The 18,736-nt window shown below is 40.7% G+C and overlaps 1 protein-coding gene across 1 annotated transcript; it reads right to left on the reverse strand.

The window, feature by feature from the left end:
- Positions 1 to 6,442: 6,442 nt before the first annotated feature.
- On the reverse strand, positions 6,443 to 8,661 carry LOC147606086 (homeobox-leucine zipper protein HAT1-like). The gene is made up of 3 exons (XM_086792682.1): positions 7,653 to 8,661; positions 7,408 to 7,487; positions 6,443 to 7,290 (listed from the first exon to the last, which is right to left on the reverse strand). Exons 1-3 carry the CDS (start codon positions 8,325 to 8,327, stop codon positions 6,939 to 6,941), a joined length of 1,107 nt encoding a protein of 368 aa, XP_086648808.1. The 5' UTR covers positions 8,328 to 8,661; the 3' UTR covers positions 6,443 to 6,938.
- Positions 8,662 to 18,736: the final 10,075 nt, after the last annotated feature.

Consider the following 18,736-nt stretch of genomic DNA (forward strand, 5'->3'; position numbering starts at 1 on the left):
AAGCTTCTTAAGGAATTCAAAGACATATTTGCTTGGATATATCATGATATGAAGGGTGTTCCACCTTCGGTGGTGCAACACACGATTCCAATGATTAGCACTACTAAACCAGTCCAGCAACGTCCCTACCCAATAAATCCTAAGTACGCAAAGATTGTACAAGAGGAAATTGAAAAGCTTGTAAAATGTGGATTCATATACCCTATTGAGCACTCAGAATGGGTTTCTCCGATAGTCATCGTACCAAAGAAGAATGGGAAACTCAGAGTGTGTGTTGATCTCAAGAAGGTTAATGCAGCCACCAGAAGGGATCATTACCCCTTGCCGTATTCTGAACATGTGCTTGAAAGAGTTGCAGGTAAGGAGGCATATAGCTTTTTAGATGGGTACTCTGGTTACAATCAGATCACAATTGCAGTAGAGGACCAAGCTAAAACAGCATTTATCATGGAGTTTGGAGTGTTTGCCTTTCACGTCATGGCTTTTGGCTTGACCAATGCACCTGCAACATTCCAACGATTGATACATAGCCTTTAAGGAATATCTAAGGGACTTTTGTGAAGCTTTCTTAGATGATCTTTGTGTTCATTCCTCTTGGGACGAGCACTTGAAAGATGTAGATTATATCGCATGTCATTGAATCCTTTCAAATGCCAATTCTGGGTTAAACACGGAGTTATCTTAGGGCATATAGTGTCCAAAAATGGGATTTCCACTGATGAGAGTAAAATCAAGGTCATTTTGGAATTGCCCCCACCCACCAACTATAAGGGAGTCCAACCCTTTATGGGCCATGTTGGTTATTATCGAAGGTTTATTCTATTCTTCGCCGAGATAGCTCGACCATTGTATAAGCTTCTCATCGAGTTTATTTGGACCGAAGATTGTGACCGTGCGTATGAGCTATTAAAGAAGGCCTTGGCGATGAGTGCTCCAATCTTACGAATGCCTAACTGGGATTTAATCTTCCATGTGCATATTGATGCATCAAACTCTGCTATTGGGTGTGTGTTAACTCAACCTGGAGAACACAAACTAGACTACCCCATTAGCTTTGCCAGTCATCGCCAGTTGAACGATGCTAAGATGAACGACCATTGTATAAGCTTCTCATCGAGTTTATTTGGACCGAAGATTGTGACCGTGCGCGTATGAGCTATTAAAGAAGGCCTTGGCGATGAGTGCTCCAATCTTACAAATGCCTAACTAGGATTTAATCTTCCATGTGCATATTGATGCATCAAACTTTGCTATTGGGTGTGTGTTAACTCAACCTGGAGAACACAAACTAGACTACCCCATTAGCTTTGCCAGTCATCGCCAGTTGAACGATGCTAAGATGAACTACACCACTACGGAGCGAGAAGGGTTGGCAATGATATATGCAGTAAGGAAATTTCGTTATTACCTCCTTGCCACCAAGTTTGTTTTCTATGTGGATCATCAAGCATTGTTATATCTGGTAAACAAACCATGCTCCACAGGAAGAATCTAGATGGTTATTGATTCTTCTTGAGTTTGATTTCACTGTTGTTGTGAGACCTGGCAAAAAACATGTCATGGCTGATCATTTGTCTCGCATACCTAATGGTGAAGCTCCTATGAGAGTTGATGTGATGACTTACCTGACACTTCCCTGTTCATGGTGGAGACAATGCCTGAATGGAGTGAGAAGATTGTTAACTTTTTGGTTAATGGCTTCCCACCCAAGGAGCTTCGTAAAGATCTAGCTCGAAAGCTGATCAAGGAATGCGAACCCTATTGCCTGATAGCCGGGACTCTTTATAAAAGAGGAAAGGATGACGTTCTTAGGCGTTGTGCCCGAGAGGATGAGTATCTATACATTTTGCAAGAGCCACATATGGGCGTAGCCGGTGGTCACTTCTCAGGAGACTTAACTGTGCGAAAGGTCTTACAATCAGGGTATTGGTGGCCCACTATGTTCCAAGATGCATCACTTTTTGTAAAGGGTTGCGATGAATGCCAACGATACAAGAAACCCCAGCGGAAAGATCAGATGCCCCTACACCCAATTAAAGTAAACCAACCATTTGAAAAGTGGGGTTTAGACTTTGTAGGTCCAATTAGCCCACGGCCCGCAACACACAATCTCGCTATATTATTGTGGCCACTGACTATATGACCAAATGGGCTGAAGCGAAAGGGACACGTAAGGCAGATGCAAGGACAACAGCCAAGTTCCTCTTTGAAAATATAATCACACGCTTCGATTGTCCTTTTGAACTTGTGAGCGACAATGGTACGTATTTTATAAATGAAGTGATTAAGGAGCTCACAACAAATTTCATGACATCCCATCATAAATCTACCCCTTATTATCTGCAAGCAAATGGCCAAGCCGAGAGTACCAACAAGACCTTAATCTCTATTTTGACAAAGACAGTTGAAGCTCATCGAACGGATTAGGATCTAAAGCTTACGATAGCTTTATGGGCCTATCGTACTGCGTACAAAGTGGCTATTAACTGCACACCATTCAAAATGGTATATGGCCAAGAAGCAGTCATGCCGTGGAAATTTGTCATTCCTAGCCTTCGTGTTACTACTCAAGAGGGTTGGGATGGTAATTCCTTAATAGAGCGTCTATATATCCTTGAGCAGCTGAATGAAGAAAGACAATTGGCTGTGTACAATGCCCTTGTGGAGAAGGATAGAAGGAAAAAATGGTTTGATCGCCACCTGAAAGACAAGGACATCAAGGTTGGGGATAAAGTCCTGATGTATGGAGTGTGTAACGAAAAGAAGAAGCTCAAATATGCTGGTAAGGGACCGTATAGAGTATGTGAAATTACCCTGCAAGGTACCATCCTAGTGGAGACTCTCGACGGAGTTGAAACCATTGGATTCCTTAATGGGAGCAAATTCAAAAGATACTATGACCCCCTGAGCCAAGAGGAGTTACATGCAATCCATCAGAAGAAGGCAGCTAAAGAACAAGCTGAGCTTAAGAAGATACAAGCAAGAATTGAAGCCAAAGAACATCAACAGCGTGCTAGGCGCCAACGAGAAGCCAACTTGGGGATTACGCAAGCATTTTTCAAGGAGGCAGAGGAGGATTCACTGGAATTTGACCCGCCTCTAAGATACCCAATTGAGTTACAGAGTCCTTACGGTATCATATGGCGTGTGGTGTCAACTTGGAAAACCACCTTTATCCAAGAGTGCTATCCAAGTTAAAGGAATCAACAAGAAGAAAACCCCTGCCTTAGGAATTCTGCACACTCCGGTTGCCTATGACAAGGGGACCGTAATTCAAAGCTTTTTGGTTATGCCTGCTGGTACAATGGAGGGGACTGTAAACTTAGGGCGCAAATGGATGTTAGCCACCAAGTGCAATATTGATGCATCCTGGAGCCGGAGTTCCAGAAAATGTGCTCCGAAGAAAAGGCCTTCGTTCCATTCTGAAACTTCTCGTCTCTTGGTTTTGATTGGGACCTTGATTTCTCTTAGGAGGTGGAAAGTTAGAAGTGTTTCCTGGAGTTTGGAATCTTTTGAAGAACGAGGGAGCTGGCTTTAGAGGGACCTTGACACAACAAAGGACTTGGCAAAATCTTTCGCCATCCGTACTGCTTTCGGCCATAAAAATCGGCTTAGCATTCTTCACCAGGGTATCCAAAGGTTCATTCATTCCTCAAATGAACGTGGCCATCCAGCTATTCTTGATCCAGCGGTGGCAAGTATTTGAGGAGAAGAGCGAATGCCTGGTGATATTCCTCCCCGTATTCCTCCCCGTGGTACGGAGTGTTTTGGTTGCCGATGATGCCATAGGTACGCTAAGGAAGAAATGACTGGAAATCGGATTTTATGATTGGAAAGTGCAAAAGTTAGAAATTGGATCCTAGAACTAAAATACTGAGGATTATGATGGAAACATTGTGGTTTTATTGCAATGCAGTTTTGGAAATAGTTGAATCTAAGAAAATGTAATTTCATATTGGATGTGTAAGTGGTGTGTCTATTTAAATTTTGCATGAGTGCCGGTTAGGGGGCCTTGGAGCTCTTTTCCCTAGTACCCGGGACAAAACATAACCAAATTTTTATAATGGATCCTATCAATACATTGGTTGCAGTTTTACTGCCTTGGAAGTAGATGGCCGATTTGGGAATATCTCTCTTTGACTTCCCCTATTCTGAGGGCGGAGATCTTGCATTATTACTTTGCATCATTGAAGTTGAGGGTTGGTTAGGGGGTCTACCTCTGGGGTTTCCTTGATTTTGACGGGAAGGACCTTGATTACCCTGGAAGGAAGGAGCTGGTATCTGGAATCTTGGTCCTTGAACAGCTGATGCAAGAAATGAAAAAGAGCAAGGGATCAAAATTCCGCAAGAATGTGTTCTGTTTCTAATGGAGGCAGGAAGGTCACCTCAAGGAGGAATGCATTGTGCCACTAACTTGCACCAAATATAATATGTACAATCATAATACATGGAACTGCAGGTACAATATGAAAAATAAATCCCCCATGGTGAACAACATGGAAGGAGCGGTAATAAGACTCCATGAATGGGAAGGTATGGAAATAGAGGCCACAAAAATTATTCAAGAAGGAGAAACCAAGGACGAGCTGGTGGTTCTACAACCTACAGGTGTTATTATTGTGCTAGTTTTGGATGCTTGATCATGACTCTTGAGGATACAATTACACTATCCCCCATAACTTGTAGCTCTAAGAGTTCACATCAAAGTTACCAACAAGCCATAAGTATACACATCAACACATAGTGTCGATCCAATGGGTTCAATTTGTTCTCTGCAATGTAGAATGAGAAGGGAGACAAGATTGACTATAAACATGAGGACAATGAGCAAGGATATGAGGAAGCTGAGGATGAAGAAAAGAATTAAGATAGATCTAATCAAGATTAATTCATAGACGACTGTGGCCAACATAAGTGTCATGTGCCCAATGTGCTTTCTAGAGATGCTAGCACCCTAGAGGCACACACATCTGCATGGGCTCTAGCATGCTAAGGTAGGTCCCCACTCTGTCTAACAAGCCCTCTAGTCTTCAACAGAAGATAACCTTAGGGAAGTTGAAGATAGGAGAGGTCCCTTTGGACTATATATACTCTTTCATCTTCCACACTATCTTTGCATGTGAGATTACACATGTGATTTGCACCTCCAATTGAGCGGAGAGACCGTGAATTGGGACCCCTTATACCATCTTTTGGAAACCAAGGGTTGCCACACGACTAGGATGTGTCATGGTTCTCACACCAAGATCACAATCAATGGCTAGCTAGCATATCCAGCATGCTTTCTAGAGCCACTAGTGCCCCTAAAGGCACACACATTTGTATGGGCCTCCAAAGGCTTTGGCAGACTAAGGAGACACTAAGGCAAGTCCCCACTCTGCCTAACCAACCCTCGAACTATCTTCCACAAAAGACAAACTTAGGGGAGTTGAAAATAGGAGGGCTCAATATATATACCCTTTCATCTTCCACATTGTCTTTTCACATGGGATTTACTTGGCATCCCGTTTCCCATCTTGCAATCCCCACTACCCATGTGTCTTTGCGTGCATATGCATTACATGTAAACACATGCATGTGGGTGGCCATCATCACTTTTGCTCTAACACCCAACGTGCTCTAGCTCATGTCGTCCAAAAAATTTCTAAAAGCTCCCATTTACAAACAAAAATCAAATAGAGGACACCTTGTTTCTAGTGAAAGAGTTGGGTTCACTTCTATGCTTTAAACCTACATCCTTGAGAAAAGGACAAAACTAGTTGTGTATAAAATATGTGTTCAATCAAAGAGAACATGCACTTGTTTGTGAAATCATTACAAAGTTCCGAGTACTTAGGATACAATTTAGTGTTGTAGCCTTTGAAAAAGCTGCAATTTTAAAAATTATTCACAAAATGAAGTATACTTGAAGTATTGCAACCGACAGTCTAACTAACGTGTCTATATACTTAGACACCTTGTAACAATAATTAGTCCAACCTTATAGTAATAATTAGTCCAATCAAGCGCGTAGTGAATCCCTAGTCTGGTAATTGACAACTGATGGCAATCTGCAACCTAAACCAATCATGCCAATTTTCAAGTGGTAATTATCTGATAAATGTTCGGACAATTTCAGGATTGAATGATGATTTGAAGACAGGTCTACGGGTTGACTTTTATAATGGTTGATGCAACATGTTGCCAATTTCGTTTTAAATAATATTATTGGTTGTTTGGTAGAATTTCAACGTAGGCCTTAGTGAGGACAACTGACTTTGTGGCATGGAACCAACTTACCAAGATGTCGCTACCACAAAGTTTGGGATACTGTTGGAAGTGGAAAAACAGCACACTTTTCTTTTAATTCTATACCATTAGAAAAGGTGACAACTACTCCACAACTAGAAACATCATGATAAAAAAAGACATCTTATATTACAATCATTATACATTAGATATATTTACAAAGAAAATCTCTTTTCAAATTAAGATTATTGCAAAAATAACACATTCTTGAGGCAAGCTGCATGAATTATTATAAGAGAGTTACTAACAGCTTCACCATTTCCATAACAAGCTTGAAATCTCAAGATGGAAGTAATTGCAGAAGGCTAATATAATTCCTGAATGCGCTGTTGACGCAAATTTCTGTTTGTGATATTTCCAAAAAGGGTAAATTGATTACAAGAGGCCCTTGAGAACAACCTCACGATAGCAGGAGGTGCAACCTCGCGATGAAAAGAGGTGCATGGGGAAATGGGAAGATGGAGGTTTTTAAACACGGGATTTATACGTGAGCAGATCGACAGAGAGAAGTTCATTAGGGAGCGGGCAGTGGACGGTGCACATCCTTTCTCTTTGTGGTAAGTCTGTAGAGCCCCTACGTTAGTGCCAAAAGAGGGGTACTCACGTTGGCAGAGAGAAGCTGGTGATGCGTGACAAAGTGGTGTAGGAGGTTAACAGGCTGCCGAGGGTAGTTGTTGCTGTTGCTGTTGCGATTGCTGAGAGAAGCGATGGTGGTGGTGGAGGTGGTGCGCGGCGTTGGGTGGCGGGGCCTTGGCGGCGAAGCCGAGGTTGGTGGTGGTGTTGTCGGGCGCGTGGGTGGCAAGGCGCTCACAGGAGGGGCACATGGTGAGGGTGGCGGCGGGCAAGGGCATGTACAAGTCGTGCGCGATCACGCAAGGCGGCGCCACCTTAATCGCCCGCAACTCCTGCAACTCCTTCTGCAGCCTTCTGTTCTCCTCCGTCAGCGACTCGCAACACCGCTTCAAGAGTTCGCAATCCACCTCCGTCTGCTTCAACTTCGTTCTGAGGATTCAGCGTGCATGCAGCTCAACGTCAATAACAACAATAATTAAACTAATCTCATATGTAATTATCAAGACTACATAGTAATTAGGATATTTTCCCATCACGCTTCCTCACCTTGCCCTCCTGTTCTGGAACCACACCTCCACTTGCCTTGGCCTTAAATTCAACTGCTTGGCAAGCTCAGCCTTTTGCTTCTGCAGACACAATGCAAATAGATTAATGTTTAGCTCAACGTTTTCATTTAAACTATTTTATGAGTTACCTACTACAATTTTCCTTTTAAGACCATCCTACATAGCCCCATAAATTAGAAGAATAATTAAATCCCTCTTAAGCACGAGCTTAAGATCAAACCTTACCGGATTGAGCGTACTGTGCTCCTTGAAGCTTTCTTCCAGTAAAGTAGACTGTTCCTTCGACAGCCTTAGCTTCTTCCTCGCACTGCCTCCCCCTTCTCCTTCTTCATCACTGCCTCTTGAACTTACTTCGCAGGTCCTCTCCTGCTCCGCATCAGAGGACCTCTCTCTTTCTCTCTTCATCAGAAGACTGCTCTCAGAGGTCCTGCCAACACCTGTTGGAGAAGACTCTCCTAAATCATCATGATCTGCGCTCGAAGGAAGCTGGTTCACATCAATCCCTCTAGTAATTATGGGAGACTGTGTGGAAAAATTAGCAGCAGAAATTTGTTGTTGCCACAGGAATGAAGGGGCTGGAGATGGTGAAACTGAAAGTTTGTGAGAAGTGGGACGGAGGGGAAGAAGCTCTAATTGAACAGGGGGTGATTGTCTCACATAACCTTCATCTAATCTACTGCTGAAGGCCATATTAGGGGCAAAGAAACTCAGAGGTGCAGCATTGAAAGCTTGATTGGATCTGTTAGGGGGGGATCCCTTGCCGAGGGGAGAGGAAGCCAGTGAAAATGTACTGCTTCTAGAGGAGGCGGGGGCACTGTGAAGAGAGAGGCCAAGGGTAGTGTTAGGCATTCGATTGAATCCCATATGGAAAATGTCCTCTTTATAATCAGAGATCTGCATTTCTGCTGTTGAAGAGCCTTAAAGCAAGGGCGAGCAGCTTATAACATGAAACTAAGGCAAGGACGAACTAAAATGAGCAAAATTACTGGTTTTCGAAGGGAACAAAAGGAGTGGGGGCAACTGAGGTTACTAGAACAGGGTTCGGAGGCTCCAGGATAGAAAGGAGGAGGAGACCCCACGCAAACGGAAGGCACAAAGATATGGAAGAGAAGGGCTCAGTCAAGCACACACAAAAACACAGACTGAGGAGCAAAAAAACAAGTCATTGGTATCAACAACAGCTTTGTGAGAAAACCAGAGGAAACAAGGCCACCAACAACAATGAAAGAGAGATGCCTACAAGACGAGGAAAAGGTCTATATAGAAGAGGACGAACAACTTGCCCTTTTACTTAATCTATCTTAAACTATACTGATTAGTGCAATAATTGCCCCGCATTAGAATATTGGGATCTAATCATACTGTGGCAATGTCATTACTATGGCACGATTCCCCCGCGCGTGCGACCGAGCCCCCATATCCCGCCAAATATCCACCGCATCATTATAACCCTACTCCCTCTTTGAATAAATTCTCGGCTGACCAACCGGCTACTCCCGGTTACCCTCACCCTCCCCTACCGACTCTGCACGTCCGTGCGTCTACGTGGCATCATCATAATTTGGGTTTTATAACACTCACCCGTGGCACCCTAGTGCTATTTTCTCGATTTAATGAGCTACTCAAACTTCATGTTGTTGTACATATTTTCTTGTACATTAATTATTTAAATCAAAAAAGTCTTTTGGTGCCTTATTTTCTTGTACATTTTTTCCCCTCCGCTTTGTAGATTGTTATCCTATGTCGCAGTAAACCCTCTCCTTGTTTGCCCTCCCTCCTTTGTAGTGCAACCTTCTGTGAATTAATAATGGCTTCGTTGTGCTCGTGATTAGTCATTTTAATAGCGTGGAGGCCCAACACCTAGACTAACTGGCATCTCTTTCAAGGAGGTTGTAAAGAGGCAACCTCCGAATGCCTTGAAGTTGGACACATGCACCTTAATGCCACATACTCTAATGTCCATTCTAGTGCTAGAAGAAAACCGTCCTTTAGCATATTCTCTATGACTTAAATTGGAAAAAAAAAGTTTTGCCTTAAAATTTGGTGTTAAGATTGTTTTGAAGTTTAGAAACTGGTTGATATGTATATTTTGAAGGAAAAAAACATCCCTTTTTTCATGTATATTCACCTGAAGTTGTTTCCATGCATTGATGAATGCTCGCATAAGGTCCAAACCTTATTACTATGGTTAGCCTTCCCTAGCATCAACACGCCCCCCTTCACTTCCTACCTTACGCACACCCTTAACCCCACCACCCCATCGACAAGCCTCGTTCACTTTTTTTGCTTTCTTGTGCAAGCCCTATGGCATTTGTCCCTCTGGCGACCTCTCTCTTTTCCCCTCACCTCCTCAAACTCCAATACTCCCTATGGCATTTGTCCCTCTGGCAACCTCTCTCTTTTTCCCTCACCTCCTCAAACTCCACTACGTCCCTTCACTCTTTTTGCTTTCTTGTGCAAGCCCTATGGCATTTGTCCCTCTCGCGACCTCTCTCTTTTTCCCTCACCTCCTCAAACTCCACTACGTCCCTTCACTCTTTTTGCTTTCTTGTGCAAGCCCTATGGCATTTGTCCCTCTCGCGACCTCTCTCTTTTTCCCTCACCTCCTCAAACTCCACTACTCCCTGCAAAACACCCCATTATACCTCCATTGTTGCCCTCTCATCTATACTCCATATCAAGCACACACCCCAGCTCTCTCACTCCACGTTGTACATGCAAATAGAATTGTAAAGAGCCAGTGGATCTTGTAACCTTTGGGAGATAGAGAGGGCACGTGCACTAATCCACATAGAGAGAGAGAGAGTGTGTGTGTGTGTGTGTGCGTGCGTGCGTGCGTGCGTGCGTGCGTGCGTGTGTGTGTGTGTGTGTGAGAGAGAGAGAGAGAGAGAGAGAGAGAGGCCATCCCCGTCGTAATCAAAAGAGCTTACATGTTGGACAAGTGTCTATATAATTACTACACAAAGAGATCACTTCCAGTTATCTTTTATATTGAGCCATTGAAATGTAATGTTCATATGCCAAGCTTAGGGGAAAACAACCACCTTACGTTTTTCTTACGTTAAAATTTAAATGTATTAGAATGTGGGAAGTAAATCAATCAACACAACCAATACCTAGTAAGATAACATTTTAGAACCTTACTAGGGTAACCTAATCAAGTAGTGACATGTGGCAAGGATATGCAGGGAAAGATCTGAAGGAAGACATAATTTGTAAATAGTAGACTGTTGTATATGTTTTTGGGCAGTTTACAATTATGTTCTTTAAAAAAAAGGAACCTTGTGAAATAAGTATACAAACTGTCATGGGTGGCACATATGATATATATTATATTTCTTAATGGGAGGGAGCGTACTTTAGGAAAAATGTTTTTAGCTAGGAGTCCAAAAACCATCAAAATACACAAATTGCTCATCCTAAATTGGTAACCTTTCATCCTAAATTGTTAATCTTTTGGACCCCACCACGCTCGTGAACCGACGTGGCCACTGGTTTATTCCAAGTCACCGCTCACGTAAGCCAACGTGGCCCAATGCGATTCACCACGCTGCTAGCACGGGCTGCAGTGGACGACCCACGTGATCGCGGGCCCCGATGTCGCTGCCCAATTTCAAAAGGACCCGCAGCCGACATCGCCCGGGAGAAGGCATGCGTCCGTGCCACGTAGGAATTGTCCCCCTATAGCCCGACTACATTCGATGACTCATCACCTTCTGCCCAGTGGAACGTGGCGTGCAGCAAGCTATTATTCATCATTAGGGCCATGGTTCTGGGCCCACCACACCTGACCAATAATGCGTGTCTCCTACTTCCCTACCTTCGAGTCTTCCTACCTTCCAGCCTTAAAGCTACCTATCATTTTGGCCCCCCCTTCTTTTAGTCAAAGCGCCGGTCAAAAATTCTATAGATAACCTCGAATAATTTGGTAATTCCGGTGAATCATATTTACCTTTTTTGATCACAAACCAACCTTTTAACAAGTCCCAGTGCCATGCACAAACCAACCGGGAGCCCAAGAGACTACTCGTTACTCTAGTCACTAGTCTAGTACTCACTCATACTCATGGAGAAGTCACAAGCACGCACATTCACCTTATCAAGACACGTACGGGGCAACCAACACACTCATTAAATGGCGTTTGTTGCCAGCCTTTAGTACATACATGTACATTGTATGCACTCAACCACTCCCTTGCAGGAGTTGGGCCTCTTGATCAAACACACCATACTCTCAATTTCTTAAATTTTTTTGTTTTTTGTAAGGATGTAATTTTTTCCCTTTTTCATTTTTTTTCCTTGTTCATTTTTTTAAAAAAAAAGCACGAACTATATTAAAAACGTCGTATAAACCATGAGTACAAAATATGCTTTTTCTCAAGAAGCGTAACTTGCTCTAAGCTATCTCATTTCTCACACGACAGTCAGGTTGAGGATATGTTGCCCACTTTTATTTACCATACTCTCAAAATTTTAAGTAACACAAAGTGAAAAAGGAGATGATGCTTCACATATTAGTATTCATGCTTCTGACAACAATTGATTTAAAACATCGAGGCTAAAATGTGCATGAGGATTGTTTAACACATCTGCATTGATAAATTAACAAGCATGGATGGTTACTCCTCTTGATTTCGAAGATTAGTCTCCAAGTTCCCTTGGACATTATGATCATGAATCATTACCCTGTAGTGAGTAAATCACACGATAAGGTTTACCCACAAAAATCATGCACATACATTCAAAATTAGCTACCATGTAATTTCATTTTCAAGAAAATTGCTCATTCTTGTCCATGCCTTGAAACACTTAGATCATATATCATGGCAAGATTACTTACAGACTTCTAAAAGCCCTCAAAATTATAAATCAAACTTTTAAAACATATATTTGGAACTTTAACACAACATTTATATTGTTATGGATGTAGTTTAATATAAAGCATCCTCGATGCATGACATAACATGGACAAACCCTTTTCACTTGTAGTCACAAGACCTAACTTTATACACACACCAAAAGTAGGCATCTTCTTTTCTTCAACGAGAGCACTTCAATCGTGTGTGTTTTCCTCTAAACATGGTGACTTCTTAGAGGTCCACAAGCTTTGGAGAGTTAATATGAGCCTCAGCAAGTTGTATGGGTAATAGTCAAGAAGTCAAAGTTGCCTTTACACACAAAATGACCCTTCTAAGGAAGGAGTTGGCAGGGGATCTTTTGGGAAGTAAATTGCAAGCCAAGATAGTACATTTGGGATGTGTCCAAGATGTAAGACAACCAAAGAAGATTTTTGGCATGGATTCACGACTTGTCCTACTATAAGAGCCTTTTGGTGCACACATGTCCAGGTGGTGCAAAGATATATTTGGTGTGTGTGAATTGTGATCACGCTACCTTATAGGGAAAAGGGGGGAAAAGGGGAAAAAAGGTGGAGTGAGAAAATAAGAGCAATTCTCCTTTATAAGATTCAATTGTTTGTGGGAGCTGCAAATTTTTGGAAATGCTCTACTTTTAGAGATATAATTGCTCAAGGACTTGACTACAAGGAGATCATTTATACATGAATGCTTGGACCTTTGAAGCTATGCATACCCTTGTAGTACAAGGGATTCTTGAATAAAGCTCCATGAAAGGGATGCATATGTGAGAAAAAGAAGAGATGGTAGCTATGGAGAAATGAAGATGAGAGGCAACTTTGCTCAAGACTGATCCCAAGGGCCATTCCCTCTCTTTCTATAAATTGATATATAGTCAATAAGAACTCTCAAGAGTCTCAAGAGAAGGGACGACTTGCCGAGGGCTAAGAGGCTACTCAAGTGTGCTCACTCATGGAGATGTAACAAGTAAGCAGATCCATCAAGGCATGTGCGAAGAAACCAAAACATTCATTATGTGTGCACTCCCTTGATTAAATAAAATTCTCTATAAAAACTTCAAGGGCAACAAAGGCAAGGAGAGATGGATGGAAGCACAACACTCAAAGTAGAATGGGTGAAGTACAAGTGAAGTGACATGATAAGGTCACACACATTCATAAGAGTGCATATATATGCTCGAGGGAAAAAAAACCCCTAATGAGGAAAAAAGTGCCCCATGATCCCATTATTAGCATACGTCCACACGTCACTACCATATAAATGGCTACGAATCCCCCCTGTAGAGTGATGATGTGAACATGTACATGGATCATGTGGCTGATCAATCCCAAATGGCAATAAACCCAAAGCTTTGAAAAAAGCTTCAAACTTCTCACATGAGAGAACCTTTGTGAATATATATGCCACATTAACAATGATAATGCACCTCAATGTGCTTTGTGTGAGCATGAAACACTAGGTCCTGCAACAACGGCTAAATGCAGTGACGATGGAGGTGGAAGACTCCTACTGTCCAACACCAAGATCTACGAAAAGGCCATACACACTCCACAGCTGTAAAAGCTACCCTAAACTCAGCTTCATAGTTCAAAGTGGCCACCACTATCTTCTTGTTGAGCCATGACAGACTTGAATAACCAAGATGAAAGCAAAAGCTACTAGTGTCACATGTCATGACATCTAGCCTAATCATAATCACTGAAAGCATGTAGCTGAACATCACCCCCCTTATTATAGAATAAGCCAAGGGACTGAGTGCCCTATAAGTATCTAAATAATCGCTTGCAGCCCCTGCAGTGCTTACTTTTAAGACTGTGCATAAACTTGTTCAACTGGGAGACCCCAAATTGAATGTCTAGCCTCATATTATATAGATAGATGAGGCATCAAAACAGCCTTAGGAATATAAAGTATGTAGGTTAAGGAAAGATTTATATGGCCTTAAACAAGCTCCCAGAGCATGGTTTTTGCAATAGTCCAACAGAGAGTACCCTCTATGTCAAGAGGAGTAAAGAATTTTTTTTTATCATCATTTTATACATTGATGACATGCTAGCTCACAAGCCCTAATGAGGAGAAGATTTTAGCCTTTAAGACTGAGCTACATATGTCATTTGAGATGAAAAATTTGGGCTTGTTACATTAATGTTTGGACATACAGTTTATACAGCATGATGAGGGTTTTGTGATGGTGCAATCAAAGTACATACAGAGGTTGCTTACACTATTTGGTCTTGAAGACTATAAGCCTATTGCTACATTAGTACAGACATGTGCTAGGCTTAGTTTCCAAGATGTAGGTGAACCATTTGATGCATCATTTTATGAGACCCTTTCTCAAAAAAAACACAAGGCTAAGATACATAAACCTCCTCATGTAATTCAAGAAGGCGGTCTTGATATCCAACTGATGTACATTCCAACCATGATGGCCAATGCAATAATACATCTGATCATAGTTATATGAGACCTGGGTGCAAAGTTCTCATCCTATGCCCTTCTCTTAAGCATAACCCTTTGCAACAAGTCATGCCTTCTAGCAATCCCAACACTACCATTAGCTTTATGCTTAAGCTTATAAACCCACTTTATACCAATGGTCAAATCTGCTAAATTTCAAGTGTCATTTTCTAGGATTGAGTCGTAATCCTACATGGCCTACATCTAGTGAACAATTTCATGTGCTTCCTCAAAGGAAATAGGTTCCTCTTCATTGCATATATTAGCAATGAGAGCATGATCCACAAAACAATACAATGCGTGATGAGAACCTGCACATGCCCTGCTAGGTAAAGGAGTATCTACTTTGCTGTCTTGCAATATCTACACTAGCCAATTTGGCACTCTCTTGGACACATGTATGGTGGCTGCCCTTTCCTCATCCACTACATCATCCCCATAATTGCCTTATCAATAGACTTTTGCATTCATAATGTAATAATAGCCGCCCCTTGAGAAAAGGCTTTTCCTTTACCTTTTTGTGATGACTGGCATCAAATGCCGGATCTCCCGAGCCCTCGAAATGCAAATTTTTTTTAAATATAGTTAACAGCACACTATAGGGTATACCTTCTCCACCTAAGAGGATCACTCAATCTGAGATAATCAAAAGAGCAACTCGAGGGGAAGATGACAAGGGGGTGAGAGCCAAGAGAACCTCTTCTTATATCAATTATTGGAGTGGAGATCAATGTACACACATAGATGCAACAAGCAAGGAGTGATGGATGGAAGAATAACACTCAAAGTAGATTGATTAGAAAGAGTGAAGTACAAGTGAAGTGACATGATAAAGTCACTTACACACACTCATAAGAGTGCATACATATGCTTGGGGGAAAAACCTCCTAAAGAGGAAAAAAGTGCACCGTCCTATTATTAGCATACATCCACACATCACTACCATATAAATGGCGACATTGGATGTGTACAATGGTGCCAATCCAAGAAGTATGCATGTATATTTTGATAAATTATTATATATGATATATATATATATATTTTTTAAAGAGCTTATCATATCTCCCAACTTTTGATGATTGACCACATTTACAAGATTCAAAAAGTATCAAAGTTTTAAAAGGTCCATGAAAAAGTTATAAAATCCATATTTAGTTGAATTTTAATCTAAAAAATGCTTATTTAAATTGTATAATTTCACCTAAAACTCTATATTTTTAACTCTATAAAGGTTTTCATATTATTGTATGTTTCTAAGAAAGCTTGGTACATTTGTTTAAAAATATGGCACTTATTAGCAAATCAATGATGTTTCCTCAAATCATGGCAAAGAAGATGCTTTACTTACATATTTTTGTAAGTAAATATGGCACCTATTAGCAACTCAATGATGTTTCCTAAATAGGTCTTAAATTTCATGCTTTACTTACATGTTTTTGTAAACTATGTACATAGCATATGCATGATATTTAAAATCATATAAATCTTCCCATCTAGCCTTATAAACTTAGTTATATTTTTATCTTTGACATTTACACTTTCCATTTATATGCATTAGGAAGTTAATCTATGTGTAACTTAAGAATCAATCAAATCATGCAACCATTAAACTTTTTTGCCTTTGCTTTTTGTTGGATGAAACTAATTATGTAGAGGCAAGTCATACTTGAACATCAAACAATATTAAAAATGATTCAATGTGGTGGAAGAACTTTCAAAATGGTGTCCACATACTTTTAAAGCATGTCATTATAAGATTGAGTTAAGAATCCAGTTATCTATACTAGATCTAACACAATGGGGACAACAAGATAGCAATGCCATGCTAGCTTCTACCCCTCTCTCATGGTGTAATTAGGCTTGTGACCTTTCCCATTTTCAATGGATATTTTACCATGTGGAAATTTGATTCTTCCTATCTCTTCTTTCTTCATTCCCCCCTTTAACTATAAGTCGAAAAAGAAATCTCTAATGTCTTCTTGTAACTTCACACCACCACACAAAGAAGAACATAGAGATTGTGTATGTTCAAAGTTGAAAAAGTTATCGAAGTTAAAACCTACAAACACTCCTCCCACTTTATTTTCTTTTGTTGTTTGCGAAGATGAGTTTGTAACTTTGTAGCTCCCTATAAAGGTGAATGAGAAACTAGGGACCTCCCTCCCTCTCTCTCTCTCTCTCTCTCTCTCTCTCTCTCTCTCTCTCTCTCTCTCTCTCTCTCTCTCTCTCTCTCTCTCTCTCTCTCTCTCTCTCTCCAATAATAATCATATGCTGGCTTTTGAGAATTTTCCTTTCTCTATGAATGGTGACTTTTATCCCTCCTGCCTTTTAGCACCCTCCCCTACCCTCCTTTGGTGTCTAAGTCCATGACAAGTTTCCTCCCATCGAGGACCCTTCAATTTGGTAAGCTTTAGCCCACCTTATTCATATGAAGTATAATTATTACCTTGTGTGCATGTGTGCATAGGCACAGACACCTACATATACACGATGAAGGGGAGAGAGAGAGAGAGAGAGAGAGAGAGAGAGAGAGAGAGAGATTCGGCGGAAGGAAAGCCCCGGAGAGAAGTCAGAGGACCCATACCACATGCCTACCTTTTAGGAACTCGGAAGCACTTGGCGAATTAGAAGGGAAGGAGCCTATGCATGAGAGAGAGAGAGAGGGGGGGCATATACATAGTGCATAGCACTTGTGTATTTGACTAGTAGTACAGTACACTATACAATTTCTCACAAGTGTTTGATAGTAGACAATAATTTTAGAAAATGTGACTTTCATTAAAGGTTGATGTAAGGAATGGATGCATGAAAACATTGCATTCACATTTTGTTTATACCTCATAATTTTACATTTTGTGTGAAGATTCTTACAAGCTTTCAACTTATAAAGATCTATGAATATAAAATTTGCAGCATGGTAGTCACCATTGAAGTGAGTGATTTTTATTATACCTACATGATAGAAAGAAAACATGTTCCTTTTCAATCGTACAAAAATGCAATCATAAATGGGTATAGTACCATATGCAATCTTAGCTTGGTCCACCCACTTGCTTAGAAGGGATATCAAAAAGTGTAAAAAAGAATCATCTAATATACTACTAGTGTGCAAACATTCTTTTGAGTAAAGGTAAAATAATTTCCTATAATATTATTTCTTAATCAATTCAGTTCCTTGCTAAGCTTTATTTGCTCACAACATTGGATAAAGTTCTTATCATTATTTTAATGTTATGTCGTGCAATTTTGCATATTATGTTGTAGATAATGTATACATGTACTTTAATTTATGCCATTTAGAAAAAATGACCCTCTTTTATTTTTGGGGATGGAATTATGTTATAGCATATTCCCATAATTTGATTTAGGTTTTGAAGATTGACATAAAATATCATTGATGCTTAGTTTGAGCATGCATATAACCCCTTTTGTGTGATGACCTAAATTAGCTAGAAGTAATGATAAGAATAAAAAATAATTGAATACTTTTCACTCGTATCTTGTCAATGAGAAATACAAGCATTATGGAGTATCAAGTAGCAAAAAGTCAAGTTACAAATGCTCTTATCAGTATATTGGCATGTTTTTTGCAATATATCAAGGCTTATTTGTTTTTGAATATAAGATAAACTTTAGGAAAAATAGATCTACCCATATCATAGGTTGGATTGTACATCTCATAGTATAAGGATGAAGCTTGATCCTTGCACTTGAGTGACATGTTTGGCTTGAAAGGGATCAATTGAATTTAAAAAAGGAGCTTTCTGTAAGGGTGGATTGGAGGTCTCAAAGTGGTAGACCAATAACAACAACTAATTCTAAAATGTTCAACACATCTTAGGAAGGTAACAAGAAAGAGCACACCATCTGGTGAAGGTCACTAAGATCACATCAACTTTAACAGTTGAAAGGGCTCTTTTAGGGTAGAATCGTAAACAGCACTAACTATCTGAGGTGTCAGATGATGGCTCG

The sequence above is a fragment of the Cibotium barometz genome, chromosome 58, assembly GCF_041138505.1.
Source record: "Cibotium barometz isolate CiBa-2024 chromosome 58, ASM4113850v1, whole genome shotgun sequence".
Classification (NCBI taxonomy): Eukaryota; Viridiplantae; Streptophyta; class Polypodiopsida; order Cyatheales; family Cibotiaceae; genus Cibotium; species Cibotium barometz.